Consider the following 18,210-nt stretch of genomic DNA (forward strand, 5'->3'; position numbering starts at 1 on the left):
GAAGGACGAAAATAGCTGGCTAGCGAACCTCGATAATTACTCTAAACTACACAATTATCTTTGATACAAAGACGGCTATGTAGCTAGCTAAGATCAAACAAATCAAACCGTTGTACTGTAATGAAATGAAATGTAATACTACCTGTGGAGCGAAGCGGAATGCGACTACTCGCTCCAACCTTCCTTAGACATGTAATCAATAAGATATGGTAACCTGAATTTTAAGCTAGAATCCAACAATACACACTGCATATTTATTTATATACTGGGGCAGCAGGTAGCCAAGAGTGTTGGGCCAGTAAACAAAAGGTCGCTGGTTTGAATCACCGAGCCAACTAGATGAAAAATCTGTCTGTGTCCTTGAGCAAGGCAGTTAACCCTAATTGAAACTGTAAGTCTCTCTGGATAAGAGCCTCTGCTAAATGACAACAACAAAAAATATATTCTTGCCATAACTCACTCTAATATATAATTCTTATTATATCTTGTGTAAATTCATCCGGTGTATATACATATAGATTGCATTTAGACTGCTGTTACAGTCCTATTTGGGTTGTTCATTTGATTCATTACGACATTTTATTATAAAAAATGACTTTGTACTTGTTTGACATTTTTACTGCATTCTTAGGAGCTAGTAACATAAGCATTTCAGCTACCTTGTCTAAATATATTGATATAACTTTCTTTTTTAGAAAGCTACATTTTTAATGGGCATGGTCTAATAGATTCAACAAACGAAACACATATCGAAGTTCAGCCTCTTTTTATGAACCAGAAAATCAATAGTTGTATTTGGTTGTTTATTAAAGTTAGCTGGCTGAATTAATTGTGATTGTAGTGTACCGCTCTGGTCCAAACCAAGAGGGGCCAATAGCTTGAAACCTGGTGTGACTAGGGAAGTTGTCTACATAGCTAGAATGAATAGGCTCCATTGTTATGTTAACCAGTGTGATTCATTCACTTCAAGGTTGCGTCTCCGCATCACTTCAAAGCTGGAGACAGTTGTTGTGTGGTCAATCGTATAATAATCGTATAATAATCGTATAATAATGATTAGCCTGAGACAAGTTACTTTGTTTTAATCCTGAGAAAGGGCCTTGGATATCAACACCGCCGATATTACATACCAAAGAGATGTGGAGGGATCAACACCCTCTCTGATTCCTCTGGAGGGTCAACCTGACCTGAGGTGGAACTCTAATCCTGCCCAGACTGCTAATTGTGGGGCACAGGCATCTCCTATATGAGCGTGTACTATATTGATGGTGTTAGTTGATTGTGAGCTGCACTCTGACTAACTTTCAGCCCATAATGTCTGTACTTACAGTCACATATCATAAACATGTTGCAGTGAATGTTAGAAAAATCAATAACTTGGTTGATGGATAACCATTGCATAGTTTTCACAATTGTTTCTCTTTTTTTCCCTCTTTTTTTCCCTCCAGAAATGACCTATCACAATTGAACTTTTGAGGATGGTGCCCCATATGCTTGTAATGCAGCCCAACTCAATGTGCTGGGACAGATAGAGCCGATACAACATGGATAACTGTGAAAATGCCAGATCAAGAGAATGGAGCTATGGTGATGGATACAGCCGCCATAATATGGCTCAGTGGGAAAGTGCTCCCCCTGCTGGTGAAAGACAGTACCTCACCCAACAGGAAAAGGAACGCCAGTGGCTGAACCATGAGAAAGAAGCTGCCATACGGGCCCACTCCCATAGACAAAACTCCCATAGACAAAACTCTCCAATGGACTTCCGTGGACATGGGGCACAAGAGACCCAGCCGCCGCCTCAGTATCATCAGGACCATCACAGAATGGCTCCGAGTCAGAACATAAGGGATTGGCCAAATCTCTATGGACCCTTGAGAGGCCAGTCAACCTCTAATATAACCTTACACCGCAGTGGAGAGAGAACAGAAACATGGGCTAAGCATGAACCCCACTTCCCCAGCTATGAGTTTTTGCCCCAACTCATTGTTGAAAGAGGGCATGAGGATATAACCCATCACCATAAAGCTGACCGGGATTATATGGTTGGTCGGATAGTGAATCATAATCTCCATTACTTGGAAAGCAAATGGCAGATGTTAGATCCCACCCATTCTAATGGACATGCTAGAGGACATTTTAATGAACATTCAAGGGGACATTCTAATTCCTATTCCAGGGTTTATTCTACTGAATGCTCAAAGGGATGTTCTAGGGGTGACTCTAGTGGACGTTCTAGGGGTGGCTCTAGTGGACGTTCTAGGGGTGACTCTAGTGGATGTTCTAGGGGTGACTCTAGTGGATGTTCTAGGGGTGACTCTAGTGGACGTTCTAGGGGTGGCTCTAGTGGACGTTCTAGGGGTGGCTCTAGTGGACGTTCTAGGGGTGGCTCTAGTGGACGTTCTAGGGGTGGCTCCTAGGTGGACCGTTCTGGGGTGCTCTAGTGCATGTTCTAGAGGTGACTCTAGTGCATGCTTTCTAGAGGTGGCTCTAGTGCATGTTCCTAGGGGTGACTCTAGTGGACGTTTAGGGGTGGCTTAGTGGACGTTCTAGGGTGGCTTCTAGTAGATGTTCTACTAGGTCCGTTCCAGCAGGTCTCCCAGGCTGGACTTCCAGCTAAGCATGTCAACCCTTTTCAAACTATGACCAACAGTTCTCCAGACATCAGAACGCCAACATCACTCCAACTGTTCCTATGGTCAACAACGAACACAGTGAATCCACATCAGTACATACAACAGGTCTGCGAGAGATTCTACATCACTTGTGGCAGACCTTACTATGACTGCACAGCAGTGTTTTTTACGGATTTCCGTTCCACGGGAGGTACAGAATCTGGTGTTGTTGACCTAAAAGCAGCCCAGGTAACAAATGCAGACACCCATGGTACTAGGACCTAGTGTTCCTTCCCAAGCCATAACTCAACAAACAGATCATCTTCCTGGCAATGCTGCTCTGGTTTCTCACAAACAGACCTCTACCACCCCTGAACAGCAACATGCTCCCTCTCCTTCTCTCAATGAGACACCTCAGGAAACCTCCTCATAAACATAAGATCTCACTCAAGGAAATACAGCACCGGCCCCAGAGTGGTTTAGATCTAAAAATGGACCTGTAAATGGGAATAACTCAACACAGACCCCTCTCAGTCCCAACATTCCATCACAGAGAAGATGGACGTTTTACAACAGCGCAAAACACAACTACATCTTAACACCAAAGACTACCAGGCGAGGCCCCCTGAGAGGTTTAGTGCTGAGGACTCCACTATACGGCTGGAGATTAAGTCCACCCCCAGGTACATGACCCTGACGGCAGTTGCCACCGCTCCGCCGCCCCCGTGGCTATTGTCCCTCCAATGGGTCCACAGCAATCCCAGAGCCCATGGAGACAGAGAATGCAGGCAATGAGCTGCCATTTAAGATTTACAGGCCTGGTCCATCAACGACAACAGGCAGAAAACCTGTGGGAAAGAGCTAAAGATGATGCAAGTTCTCTCTCTGTCCTAAATGAGACGGTTCAAGTTGAGAGTCTTATGGAGTATGACAAACCTGTAGATGCATCTGCAACAAGTTCAATGGCATCTACAGGAGAGGACAATGATGAGGTCCTTCAGGTCATCACACAGATGGACAAGAGATCACCTTCACCATTTGTCCACACCAACCCTCAGGCAACTGATATTGTATGCATCGGTGGTGCCCAGACAATCGTGGAAGTTAGCTCTATTGGCGCATATGAGAGAACTCCTGATTTGTCCCAATTGCTGAAGTTCAGGTCAAGTTATGTGCGCTGCAGAGACTGGTTACTTATCTGGAGAGTGCGACAACAGTCACAGAGGCAAAGGATGGTTGTCTAGAGGCCATATTGGAGTTGTATTGGGGTGGGGATCCCTCTAACCTGGTAAAGAGCTTTAAAAGGTGAAAGGGCTAAGAAAATCATGCAGGATGTGTCTGCCTGGGCCGCAAGGGATGAGAAGGCAGTGGTTTTCTTTGCAGTCAGTGGTATATCACTGGGGGAAGTGGTTGAGACATTTCCCATTCCCAGTACATGTTGACACCTGTTCCCAAGTGGGTTACAGGTCATCATGGTTAAATGTCAACGAGAAGCTGAATGACATTGACAAAGATTCTGGAAGAGCTTGGTCTCTGTGGTTCATACCAGATAAAACAGAGGAGAGTTCCAAAGTGGTTGGGGGTGTCCAGMTAGATGACACCTTCCATAGCAAGATGGAGACTGTGGAATTGCCTGCACGACAACCTGTTGTAGTAGAAGCAACAGACTCAGACCTCCCAACAAACACAGACCTCACGATGGACGCAGACCCCCCAACAAACAAAGACCTCCCTACAAACGCAGACTCAGAGACGGAACCCCTTTCCCAAATGATTTTAACCGTCCTCACACCAGAGGATGCTGTGAAACTGCTTGCTGAAACAGAGGCACCAGAGGCAGACCTCAAAACGGTCACAGACCTCACAACAGACTCGGACACAGAACCCCTTTCCCCAATGAATCTGACCGTCCTGACATCTGAGGATGCCATGAGACTGTTTTGCCAGATCGAGAATGGTTCTGATCTCCAACTCGCGTCCCCTGAATCCTGCTCTGAAAACAAAGATAARACACAGACAAAGCAACTAGAGAATATAGAAAGTGGCAGCTTAAATAAGTCCTGCTACTGTCCTTGTATCATTGAAACTGACAATGGGTTTGAAATGGGCCTATGCTCCAGTTGTCAGAGAGAAAAAGGATTGCAGCAGGGTACAAGATGCATAACAATCGCTCACTGCTTTACCATGTCAGATACAAATGATCAGGAGACAAAGGTCCCTAATGACTCTGGGGCGAAGGCGACTGTTGACAATGAATGCAGGGACAAGAAGCAGATGCATTCAACTGAAGAAGAGGGGGATGACAATCAATCCAGTGACAATAAGACASAGGKWGAAATGCAGCAATGTACAGGMGTCATACCGATCAYTGACTTTTTTTTCTGGTCAGATACAAGTGAGGATTCAGATCAGGAGACAGAGGARAGCTATAATGAACAACATGCTCAGATTGAGGCTCATGCTTCTAATGTTAAAAGGACAGAGCCTGAAACGGATGCCAAAGCACCATGTGAGTCAGCCCAAGAACGTACGACCCAAAGCAAAGTCAGTCCTGGTTCTGAGAATARGGAAAGATGGCAAGAGAAGGACCAAGACTGTAGGACGAGTACAWTACCACTTCCCAAGGTTGAAAACCCCTCTAAGTTAAGAGCTAACATCATAGCAGACAACTGGTGTTCACCTATAGAGGACTGTGGTTCACCTGAAGAAAAGTATGACAAAGTTGCTTACTTTGTCACCCAATACAAAACCTGCAAGTCAAAGAAAAAAGTACAACAAAAAATGGAAAAGGAGAAGACCCTCCATCCAACGTCATCTGACAGGCAAAAGCACAAGAAAAGCCATGGGAGAGCAGAGAGGGGAAGGTCACCATCCCAAACCGCTAAGTGCTCTGGGTTGAAGGCAACTGTGGATAATCAATGCAGGGACATGAAGCCACATGCGTCACACAAGAGGAGACATTCAACTGAGAGTGATGAAACTCGATGTAAAAACAAGAAGAGGGGTTCATCAACTGCGAAAGAGCGTGAGGGCTGTCAATCCAGAGACAAGAAGCCACCGAAGAGGAGACATTCAACTGAGAAAGAGAGAGAGGACAATCAAAGTAGGGACAGGATGTCACAGAAGAGGAGAAATTCAACTGAGAAAGAGAGAGAGGACAATCAAAGTAGGGACAGGATGCCACAGAAGAGGAGAAATTCAACTGAAACTGAAGGCAGGAACTCTGACTCCAAAGAGTTACAGTGCCAGTTGGTGGACAGAGAGAGGGGCAGTGGAAACTCACTCCCGTGCCCTGGGGTGAAAACCCTCCATGTACAGGGATCCTCAACTACCACCGTTCCTCTCAAACTCTTCATAAACATCCCCAAAAAGCCTTCCATGAACGCCTCACCCTCAAAACATCCTGAAGTCCCCATAGTGCCAAAGACTAAAGCCCAGAACAAAATTAGCAGACACCGCTCCCCTGCAAAGTCAGTGTCTCCTGTTGTCAAAGAGCGGCAGAGGAACGGCATCAAACACAAGCAAAAAATTCAATGCCAAAAAGTCAGATTGAAAAAGCTGTACTTACCCAAACATCTTGTCAGGAAAGGTTCTCCACCAAGCCGGAAGAGAGAGGAAGATTCTCCACCAAGCCGGAAGAGAGTGGAAGGTTCCCCACCAAGCCAGAGGAGAGAGGAAGTTTCTCCACCAAAGCAGAAGAGGGTGGCGGATAGAGGAGAGCCTGGGGGTTTAGGGATAATGGTCTCTAAGAACTCTGACTCGTCCAAGAAACTAAAACCTAAGGCAGAGAGTGACTTGACATCCCAACAGAAGTTGACATCCCAACAGAAGTTGACAAAGATTCCGAAGGTGTTGAAAAAGAATGAGAAAGGAAAGTTCTCAAAAAGTGAGTGTGAGTACGACTCGCTGCACCCCAAGCCAAAGCTGCCAAGGATTCCGAAGCTTCCGAGGACTCCAGAGGTTTCAAAGGATTGGCATGAGAGAGAGAACAGGAAAGAGACATCTCCCAGTGCTTCACCTGAATCACAAACGCTGAACAAATCTACAAGAGTGGCACACAAGCCCAAACCTTTTATCAAGCCTGCCAATCCCAATGGTTACAGCCCAGGTAGTCATGCTTGCCCTAATCCGGCCAGGATATCACCGCAACATGGCAAGCGACCTTTTGGGGCAAAAGTCTCTGCAAGGCAGCAGGTGTTCTCAGATTGGGAGAGCAGCTTTGTCCCAACTCCAACCCCCCAGACTCGCAGGCGATCAGGGTGTCCTCCAGAGGAAGTGGAAGGTCAACATGCCAGTCCCCGTTCTAGCTCGGACACCAGGATCATCCGACCCATTCTAAAACGCGTCGATGCTCCACCAAAACCCAAGCGGAACATCAGCTTTCCTTTGAATCCGAGGATCGTGCACTACTTCAAGCCCTGTGAATATGAAAATTACGTCATGTTCAACAGGTCTTACACAGATCCAGATGATGCACAGCGTTCTGATCATGAAGAGGAAGATGTTCCTGTGAACTGCCAGAACACAAAGGAACAGCCCCCCGTTATGGAAGAGAAGCAGCAAGATATAGGGGAGCTGAAGCCTAGACCACGCAGTTTATGTGAAAATCACTTCAAAAGGAAGTGGGAAATGCAGGAGCCTGCTGCCATTTTGATGAAGGAGAGCATTGTTCAGGCAAAGCATTAGACGAAGTCTCTCCATCGTGATCCTCCAAAATAATTCAGACACTCAGGTAAGGACACCAATCACAAGCCACTGGCAAAAGAAAATGGCATGTATTCCCTCAAGTTTTTGTGTAATATGTATAGCTAGCGTTGGCATGAAAAACGAACACCGAGAATAACACACTACGGGTCAATATTTAGATACATTTGGTTGGATTTCCTGTCATTGACAAGTTCTTCTGGTTACAGCAAAAAAAAMTGGAGTTGGTTACAACAAGTCAGAGAAGCAGAAGAGGCCAAATGAAATCGAAGGTAAGTCGCAGGCTATGCTAGCCTCACATCGTAGGCTACTTTTACAATTGCACCAATGATTTCCCAGTATTTCAAACTGTTGTATATGTATATTTACTTTTAGAAAAATGTCAGACCTAGACAGTTCGATGTTGGGTTCTGATTGGAATCATCTAGATCAGTAGTTCCCAAACTTTTTATCGTCCCTTACCCTTCAAACATTCAACCTCCAGCTGCGTACCCCCTCTGGCACCAGGGTTAGCACACTCACAAATGTTGTTTTTTGCCATCATTGCCACAAACACAACATACGTTACATTTATTAAACATACGATTGAGTGTGAGTTTGTCACAACCYGGCTCGTGGGAAGTGACAAAGAGCTCTTAAAGGACTAGGGCACAAATAATAATAATACATTATTTTGCACTTTATTTAGCCATCTTTCATATAAACCCTTATTTATTCATCCGAAATTGTGAATAACTCACCACAGGTTAATGAGAAGAGTGTGCTTGAAGGGATGCACATAACTCTGCAATGTTGGGTTGTATTGGAGACAGTCTCAGTCTTAAATCATTTCCCACAGACAGTCTGTGCCTGTATTTAGTTTTCATGCTAGTGAGGGCCGAGAATCCACAATCACATAGGTACGTGGTTGCAAAGGGCAGCAGTGTCTTAAGTGTCTTAACAGCGCAATTTGCCACGGCAAGAAACTCTGAGCGCAGCCCTATCCAGAAATCGTCCCCACAGTGAGTGTACCCCAACCAGAAGCCATGGATTACAGGCAACATTTGCACTGAGCTAAAGGGTGTAGAGCTGCCGCTTTCAAGAAGCGGGACTCTAACCTGGAAGCTTATAAGAAATCCCGCTATGCCCTTTGACGAACCATCAAACAGGCAAATCGTCAATACAGGACTAAGATCGAATCGTACTACACCGGCTCCGATGCTCGTCGGATGTGGCAGGGCTTGCAAACTATTACAGACTACAAAGGGAAGCACAGCTGAGAGCAGTTCAGTGACACAAGCCTACCAGATGAGCTAAATAACTTCTATGCTCGCTTCGAGGTAAGTAACACTGAAACATGTATGAGAGCATCAGCTGTTCCGGACGACTGTGTGATCACGCTCTCCGCAGCCGATTTGAGTAAGACATTTAAACAGGTCAACGTTCACAAGGCCGCAGGGCCAGACGGATTACCAGTGCGTGTACTCCGAGCATGCGCTGAGCAACTGGCAAGTGTCTTCACTGACATTTCAACCTCTTCCTGTCTGTCTGTCATGCCAACATGTTTCAAGCAGACCACCATAGTCCCTGTGCCCAAGACCACTAAGGTAACCTGCCTAAATGACTACCGACCCGTAGCACTCACGTCGATAGCCATGAAATGCTTTGAAAGGTTGGTCATGGTTCACATCAATACCATTATCCCAGAAACACTAGACCCACTCCAATTTACATACCGCACCAACAGATCCACAGATGATGCAATCTTTATTGCACTCCACACTACCCTTTCCCACCTGGACAAAAGGAACACTTATGTGAGAATGCTATTCATTGACTACAGCTCAGCATTCACCACCATAGTGCCCTCAAAGCTCATCACTAAGCTAAGGGCCCTGGGACTAAACACCTCCCTCTGCAACTAGATCCAGGACTTCCTGACGGCCGCCCCCAGGTGGTAAGGGTAGTTAACAACACATCTGCCACGCTGATCCTCAACATGGGGGCCCCTCAGGGGTGTGTGCTCAGTCCCCTCCTGTACTCCCTGTTCACTCATGACTGCATGGCCAGGCACAACTCCAACACCATCAGTAAGTTTACTGATGACACAACAGTGGTACGCCTGATCACTGACAACGATGAGACAGCCTATAGGGAGGAGGTCAGAGACCTGACCGTGTGGTGCAAGGACAACAACCTCTCCCTCAATGTGATCAAGACAAAGGAGATGATTGTGGACTACAGGAAAAGGAGGACCGAGCACGCCCCCATTCTCATCGACGGGGATGTAGTGGAGTAGGTTGAGAGCATCAAGTTCCTTGGCGTTCACTTCACCAACAAACTAACATGGTCCAAGCACATCAAGACAGTCATAAAGAAGGAACGACAAAACCTATTCCCCCTTGGGAGACTGAAAAGATTTGGCATGGGTCCTCAGATCCTCAAAAGATTTTACAGCTGCACCATCGAGAGCATCCTGACAGGTTGCATCACTGCCTGGTATGGCAACTGCTCAGCCTCCAACCGCAAGGTACTACAGAGGGTAGTGCGTACGGCCCAGCTTCCTGCCATCCAGGACCTCTATATCAGGCAGTGTCAGAGGAAGGCCCTAAAAATTGTCAACGACTCCAGCTACCCTAGTCGTAGACTGTTCTCTCTGCTACCACACGGTAAGTGTTACCGGAGTGCCAAGTCTAGGTCCAAAAGGCTCCTAAATAGCTTCTACCCACAAGCCATAAGACTCATGAACAGCTAATTAAATGGCTGAAAGAGCTGTGTGTTGTTTTTGTTAATGCAGACAGAAAAGAGCTCCAGCTTCTTAGTCATAGCCTCAATTTTGTCCCGTACATTGAATATAGTTGCGGAGTGTCCCTGTAATCCTAGATTCGAATCATTTCGGATAAGAAAAAACATCACCCAGATAGGCCAATCGTGTGAGAAACTCGTCATCATGCAAGCGGTCGGACAAGTGAAAATGGTCAGTAAAGACAACTTTAAGCTTGTCTCTCAATTTAAAAAAGTGTCAATACTTTGCCCCTTGATAACCAGCGCACTTCTGTATGTTATGGGCAGCGACCATGTAACGCTTTTACATCATTGCATAATGCAGAAAATACACGAGTTCAGGAGCCTTGCTTTAACAAAGTTATCCATTTCAACTGTAGTGTCCAATGTATTTTGATGCATTACAACCTGTAATTTAAATAGATTTTTATTTGTATTTCATGTAATGGGCATATACAAAATAGTCAAAATTGGTGAAATTAAAAAAATAACTTTTTTAAAAAGAAAAGTGGTGGGTGCATATGTATTCACCCCCTTTGCTATGAAACCCCAAAATAAGATCTGGTGCAATCAATTACCTTCAGAAGTCACATAATTAGATGGTCTTAGGTGGACTTTATTTAACTAAGTGTCACATGATCTGTCACATGATCTCATTGTATGTATACACCTGTTCTGAAAGGCCCCAGATAATGCAACACAACCAAGCAAGTGGCACTATGAAGACCAAGGAACTCTCCAAACAGGTCAGGGACAAAGTTGTGGAGAACAGATCAGGGTTGGGTTATAAAAAAGAAAGAAATTTGGAACATCCCACKGAGCACCATTTTAAATCCATTATTAAAAAATTGAAAGAATATGGCACCACAACAAACCTGCCAAGAGAGGGCCGCCCACAAGGAGGGCATTAATCAGAGAGGCAACAAAGAGACCAAAGATCACCCTGAAGGAGATGCAAAGCTCCACAGCGGAGATTGGATTATCTGTCCATAGGACCACTTTAAGCCGTATACTCCATAGAGCTTGGCTTTACGGAAGAGTGGCCAGAAAAAAGCCATTGCTTAAAGAAAGAAATAAGCTAACACATTTGGTGTTTGCCAAAAGGCATGTGGGAGACTCCCCAAACATATGGAAGAAGGTACTCTGGTCAGATGAGACTAAAATKTAGCTATTTGCCAAGGAAAATGCTATGTCTGGCRCAAACCCAACACCTCTTATCATCCCGAGAACGTCATCCACACAGTGAAGCATGGTGGTGGCAGCAACATGCTGTGGGGATGTTTTTCATTGGCAGGGTATGGGAAACTGGTCAGAATTGAAGGAATGATGGATGGTGCTAAATACAGGGAAATTCTTGAGGGAATATACGGTGTAACCGGATCGGGGTCAGCGATGTTTGCAGAGAGATATCCCAAGGGTTTGGAGTTCAACCTCTATCAGGACGGTCCGCAAGACAGTTTGGTTCCCCAGGACGCCTCGTAATGCCGTCTTTACAGATTTGATCTCTCGCTCCCATGTTCCTCCAAAATGAGGAGCTCCTGGAGGGTTAAATTTGAATTAGATTTGTTGGTCCATCAGCTGATCCTGGAGGCTGGGTTCCAAGGCTTGGAAGGCTTCCTCCAACCTGGCTTCTCCTGCCTTGAAGYTTGTGCCTCTGTCAGCCAGGATCTCATAGGGTTTCCCCCGTCGGGAGATAAACCACCGTAGGGCCATGAGGAAGGCTTCAGTATCCAAACTCTCCAGTAGGTCCAGGTGGACACACCTAGTTGTCAAACACTTGAATAGAATGCCCCAGTGCTTTTCCACTCGACGACCTAGCTTGATCGTTAAGGGGCCAAAGCAATCTACTCCTGTTGACCAGAAGGGTGGTTTGWGGAGGCGCAAGCGAGCAGGGGGTAAATCTGCCATTTTGGGCACAGTGGCTCCGGCCCGCCATCTCTAAACATTCTACGCAGGTGTATTGGTGCTTACGAATGGCTCCTCGTCCTCCAAGTATCCAGTACTTCCGCCTCATCTCCYCATAGACCCTCTCTGGCCCTGGGTGGAGAAGCCTATCATCATAACTCTTGATGAGGAGCCTGGTAATATGGTGTCTGGAGTCAAGGATAATTGGGTGGATAGCATCGGGGTCCAAAACTTCTGCTTGGCGCAGCCTCCCTCCGACTCTGATCACTCCAAGGATTTGATCATATTCTGGGGCGAGAGAGAGAAGACGGCTCTCCTTAGCAACTTCCCTACCRGCTTTCAGAGCTTTTAGCTCCTCAGGGAAGCTAACTGCTTGTGCRTGCTGGAGGAGTAGTGTCTCTGCYGCRAGRGAGGTGGGTATAGAAGCCACCCCATCTGAGGTCTGGTTTGTGGYGGCGATCRGATCYGRCAGTGTTTGGGATTGTGCTAGGTCAGGGAGAGCTGTTGTTGGTTCCGTAGAGATGCTGTARCATTGGGCGGACTTCCTTAACTCATGAGCTTCAGTTGGTTGGTTGCTCGTTCTCTGGTTGGGACAAGAATGGTGGTCCCAAGCTCCAGCGATGGGGTTGAGCCAGTTCCTTAAGCGTTTTACCGCAAGTAACGTCATCAGCAGGATTGTTTATGCTGTCAACATACCTCCAGTCCTGGACTTCTGTTAGGTCTTGGATTTCCGCAATGCGAGTTCCGACGAACACGTTATACCTGCAGGACTCCGACTTGAGCCAGGTCAATACAGTGGTCGAATCACTCCAGTAGATGACACTTTGGATTGGCAAGGTGAGCTCGGCTCGCAAGGTAGAGGCCAACTGGGCTCCGGAAAGGGCAGCACTGAGTTCCAGCCTAGGCATTGACAACTGCTTCTTGGGTGCGACCCTGGACCTGGCCATGACAAAGGAGACATGGGTGTGACCTGCCTTATCCTCCACTCTTAGATAGGAAACCGACCCATAAGCTCGCTCCGAAGCGTCACAGAACACATGCCGTTCCAGGCACGATCCCAGTTGGTCAGCACAAGGTTGGACATAACATCTTGGCATTTGGACTTCAGAGAGCTCCGATAACTCTGTTTCCCAACAGATCCATCGTTCCACTAGGTCAGCCGGGTGGATCGGTTCATCCCAGTCCCTCTTGGTCTGCCACAGGTCCTGGACTAAGACTTTGGCCCGGGTTGTGTATGGCAGGATATACCAAAGTGGGTTGTAATGACTGGCCAGGGACCGATAGATGGTGCGTAGAGTGGGGGTTTCGGTACTCAGGGCTGAGCGGTGCTTGTACCCAAGGGTATCYGGTATGCAGCTCCATTTCAGTCCTAGAGTGGGCTCTTGTGGCTTAGCGCCAGACTGCGATAGCCATAGTTCACTGCTACTGGACCTGGCTTGTGGCGGGAGGTGCTGGATAACCTCCGCTCTGTTACTCGCCCACTGTCGGACCTCAAATCCCCCTTTGGACAGGAGATTCCGTACTTTATCAAGGAGTGCTTTCGCTTCAGCCGTGGATGGGATGCGCTGTAAGCAGTTATCCACATAGAAGGCATTTTCCACTGAATCCCATACTTCTGGGTCACTGTCTGGGTGCTCCCGTGCGTGTCTCTGCAGAGCATAGCAAAGACTGCAGTTGGTGCCAAATGGAAGTACTTGGCATTCATAGATGGCGGGCTCTGCGTCTCGTTCCATATCTAGCCAGCAGAACCGGTCTTAATGGTCATGTTGAAGGTGGTCACGGTCACTTTGCAAAGTGAAGAGAAGCATTGATACATTCGCTGTTCTAGATGATGGGTCAGAAAGAACAATCAGTCTCCCGGCGGCCACCCGTCAGCTTAACCTGGAGGGTGGCCGCCGGGAGAATGATTGTTCTTTCTGACGAGTTTCAGAAGAAAGKTCTTTGTTTCTATCCATTTTGAGCCTGTAATCAAACCCACAAATGCTGATGCTCCAGATACTCAACTAGTCTAAAGACGGACAGTTTTATTGCTTCTTTAATCAGCACAACAGTTTTCAGCTGTGCTAACATGATTGCAAAATGGTTTTCTAATGATCAATTAGCCTTTTAAAAATGATAATCTTGGATTAGCTAACACAACGTGCCTTTGGAACACAGGAGTGATGGTTGCTGATAATGGGCCTTTACGCCTCCATAAAATAATCAGCTACAACAGTCATTTACAACATTAACAATGTCTACACTGTTTTTCTTATCAATTTGATGTTATTTTAATGGAGAAAAAAAGTGCTTTTCTTTCAAAAACAAGAACATTTCTAAGTGACCCCAAACGTTTGAACGTGTGTGTGTGTGTTCACACGTTTTTGCGTATCTTGAATGGGATATGCAAAATGGGTTAACATTGAGCACCTCTGAATCCTAAAAGTTGTGGCATTCAGGTCCAAAAATACACTTTCTGACCACTTGCATGTATGGGACGTTTTGTTCAAATCAAAAGGGGTGCAGTCAAAAAGTGATTGCAATCAAATGGAACGACCCATAAAGTAAAGGGAAAGCTTGGGGAAAATGTTGATGTACTATTTCAGAGTGATCCTGTGTACATTCAATAGACTTTTGAACTGAAAAGTCGCCTTACTGATCCTTCATCTGCACTTGGATAGCCAGTAGCTGGGGGTCGGCTATTTCTCACCTGCTTGCTTATGCTTGCCTCTTAGGTTCCTCTCAGAATGCAAGTCCCCTTCACGGTAACCATCCAACTGACTCTCTGAATGCAAGTCCCCTTCACGGTAACCATCCAACTGACTCTCTGAATGCAAGTCCCTTTCACGGTAACCATCCAACTGACTCTCTGAATGCAAGTCCCCCTCACGGTCACCATCCAGGTTCCTCTCAGAATGCAAGTCACGGTCACCACCCAGGTTCCTCTCAGAATGCAAGTCGACGGTCACCATCACAGGCTCCTTTCAGAATGCAAGTCCTCGTCACGGTTACCATCCAGGTTCCTCTCAGAATGCAAGTCCCCCTCACGGTCACCATCCAGGTTCCTCTCAGAATGTAAGTCCCCCTCACGGTCATCCATTCAGGTTCCTCTCAGAATGTAAGTCCCCCTCACGGTCATCATTCAGGTTCCTCTCAGAATGCAAGTCATGGTCACCATCCAGGTTCCTCTCAGAATGCAAGTCCCCCTCACGGTCACCATCCAGGTTCCTCTCAGAATGCAAGTCACGGTCACCACCCAGGTTCCTCTCAGAATGCAAGTCCCGGTCACCATCCAGGCTCCTTTCAGATGCAAGTCCTCGTCACGGTTACCATCCAGGTTCCTCTCAGAATTAAGTCCCCCTCACGGTCACCATCCAGGTTCCTCTCAGAATGCAAGTCCCCTCACGGTCCACATCCAGGTTCCTCTCAGAATGCAAGTCCCCCTCACGGTCATCATTCAGGTTCCTCTCAGAATGCAAGTCCCCTCACGGTCATCATTCAGGTTCCTCTCAGAATGTAAGTCCCCCTCACAGTCACCATCCAGGTTCCTCTCAGAATGTAAGTCCCCTCACGTCACCATTCAATCTCCGGGCAGCCAGGGGGGAAGAGTTGAGCCAACAGCCAGGCACCATGGCTCTCCCGTGGACGAAATGAACGCGTTGGTCAGGAGACAGATGTGATTCGTAAGCCAATYAGTCGGCCATGACAGGATACAGTAGTTGATGCAACCTGCAAAGACAATGACATCGTGCCTATGCTGTTTTTTAAAACTTGACACTACAGACAGTGCCTATATTTAGGCTACATTATGCAGTTTACTTTTCTACATGTTTTGAAATTAATAAATGTCTTATTTCTCTCCCAATAATAGGCTCGGTTATCTGCGGTTGAAACAGTCAGAAGTGTGTATTATATACTATGTACATTGTTACTCTTGACACCTAACATGCTGACCAAACCGCCCGCTTGCGTGGGTACGCCATCAAGTGCAAGTTGATTTTGTTCACCCAGACCAGATGCGATCAGGACACGCAGGTTGCAATATCAAAACAAACTCTGATTAGATTAATTTGTGGATGGTCAAAAAGCATTAAATATTTATGGAAATGTAGATAGCTAGCTTGCTTTTGCTAGCTAATTTGTCCTGGTATATAAACATTGGGATGTTACTTTACCTGAAATGAACAGTTCTTCTACTCTGACAATTAATCCACAGATAAAACGGTAAACCGAATTCGTTTCTCSTCATCTCTCCTTCAGGCTTCTTTTTCTTTGGACTTTATATGGTGGTTGGCAACCAACTTTTACAGCATTACTACAACCGACCAGAGTGTGGATATAAGTTCATCTTTCAATCACCCAGGTGGGTATATGCTCTTAAAAACCAATGAGGAGATGGGAGAGGCCGGACTTGCAGCGTGTTGAGTGTCGCAAATAGAACCAATTTTCGCGCTCGCTGACGCACAATGATTGAATAACATGTATGTTTACATTTATTTTGCAACGCTTGCGCATGCGAAGAAAGCGGTGTGGTCAGCATGTGATTGGGTGATTGGTGTTTGGTTATTCGTATTCCTATAGTATTATTTGCCTGCATTGTTAGGGCATCATCCCAATGATGGTATTGGAAATGGTATTTTGTTTGTTTACAGCCAGAACCAAAGCTAAAGGGGAGAAACCAGACAAGTTTCTGTTGTCCCATACACAAAACATGTCAATTGTAACAGATGTTTTTTAACACGGGTGATAAATGTATCATAGATGTCTAACATCAAATGATATTTGAAAGCCGTTGTCATTTGTTTGATGTAGTTCCTTRCACTGGGTTTATAGTTATCTGTGGCTATAGATGATGTTTGTAGTTAAATTCAACTGATGCTGCTAATGTTTCGGGTATTGAGGAATGTATGTAGTTTACAGGTCACTGGTTTTAAACTACGTATTAAATTTGTCAATCCCATGTTWTGTTTTTAATTTGTCCGTTTTGATGCTGTATTATTTTGTTTTATATATACACCTCTGATGTTAGGGCACCATCATAGTGATGGCGTTGGACATATTTTGTTTGTTTACACTTTTTTTTAAACTATTTCTATAGTAAATATTTCTATTGCAGCCAGAACCAAAGCTTAGGGGAAGAAACCAGACATTTTTTAAGAATAAAAAAAAAGATATGTTCTTTTTTAACACTGTTGGTAAAGTGGGTAAATGTATCATGGGTATCGACATTAAATGATGTTTGAAAGCCATTATGTCGCTTTGTTTGATGTGATTTCTTGCACTGGTTTATAGTTTTGTGGCCATAGATGTTGTTTTGTGGCCATTTGCTAATTTTTCGGGTATTGAGGAATGTATGTACTTTACAGGWCACTGGTTTTATACTACGTCTTAAATTTGTCAATCCCATGTTTTGTTTTTAATATCTGTCCGTTTTTGTAAGTTTTGATGCTGTATTGTTTTTTTTATATATACACCTCTGTTCTGTATTGTTATGGCACTGAAATAATATAAATATAGAACATATGTTTTTGTTGTTACCTGTCCTCTCAGACTACACAACATCCAATGAAGATCATTGTAGTATTATTTACCCCCACCACCAGGCGAAGACCACATTTGAGACACAGTTACACCACCAGAGGGAAGCAAAGTACAATGTTCCTTTCATTTCAGTCACTYRCTTGTGCAAGGCTTCTCAGTTCTCCTATGTGTTGAGACTTGAGAGACTCACATAGGCAAATGGATCAGAACAGATAACAGAGGGGAATCTTCAGTCATATTTTCTGTTTCTACACAACACTTATTGTATATTTATTGGAGAAAGCCAAACAGAAACTGTTGCCTACAAGGACAAGAGTGGTGGAGGCCTGTTGAGAATGTACACTACCGGTCAAAAGTTTTAGAAAAACCCTTGAATAATTTGGTTTTCTTGAATTTTACTATTTTCTACATTGTAGAATAATAGTAAATACATYAAAACTACGAAAAAACACATGGAGTCAAGTGGTAACCAAAAAAGTGTTAAACAAATATTCAAATAGTCACCATTTGCCTTGATGACATCTTTGCACACTCTTGGCATTCTCTCAACCAGCTTCATGATGTAGTCACCTGGAATGAATTTCAATTCAACACTTTTTTGGTTTGGTGATTCCATATGTGTTATTTCATAGTTTTGATGTCTTCACTATTATTCTACAATGTACAAAATAGTACAAATAAAGAAAAACCCTTGAATGAGTAA

At 45.2% G+C, this 18,210-nt stretch overlaps 1 protein-coding gene across 3 annotated transcripts in view; it reads left to right on the forward strand.

Annotated features, from left to right (window-relative positions):
• LOC111951352 (uncharacterized) overlaps positions 1-17,215 on the forward strand; it is a 52,680-nt gene extending 35,465 nt beyond the window's left edge. For 2 of the 3 annotated variants that reach the window (XM_070434775.1, XM_070434776.1), the window contains exons 6-8: positions 14,702-14,905; positions 14,944-15,027; positions 15,071-17,215. In XM_070434775.1, coding sequence (XP_070290876.1) covers positions 14,702-14,905; positions 14,944-15,027; positions 15,071-15,486 — 704 coding nt within the window. In that variant the 3' untranslated portion in view covers positions 15,487-17,215. The remainder of the gene's footprint in view (positions 1-14,701; positions 14,906-14,943; positions 15,028-15,070) is intronic. The other variant, XM_070434777.1, reaches the window with a different exon arrangement.
• The last annotated feature ends 995 nt before the right edge of the window (positions 17,216-18,210 follow it).

The sequence above is a fragment of the Salvelinus sp. IW2-2015 genome, linkage group LG24, assembly GCF_002910315.2.
Source record: "Salvelinus sp. IW2-2015 linkage group LG24, ASM291031v2, whole genome shotgun sequence".
Classification (NCBI taxonomy): Eukaryota; Metazoa; Chordata; class Actinopteri; order Salmoniformes; family Salmonidae; genus Salvelinus; species Salvelinus sp. IW2-2015.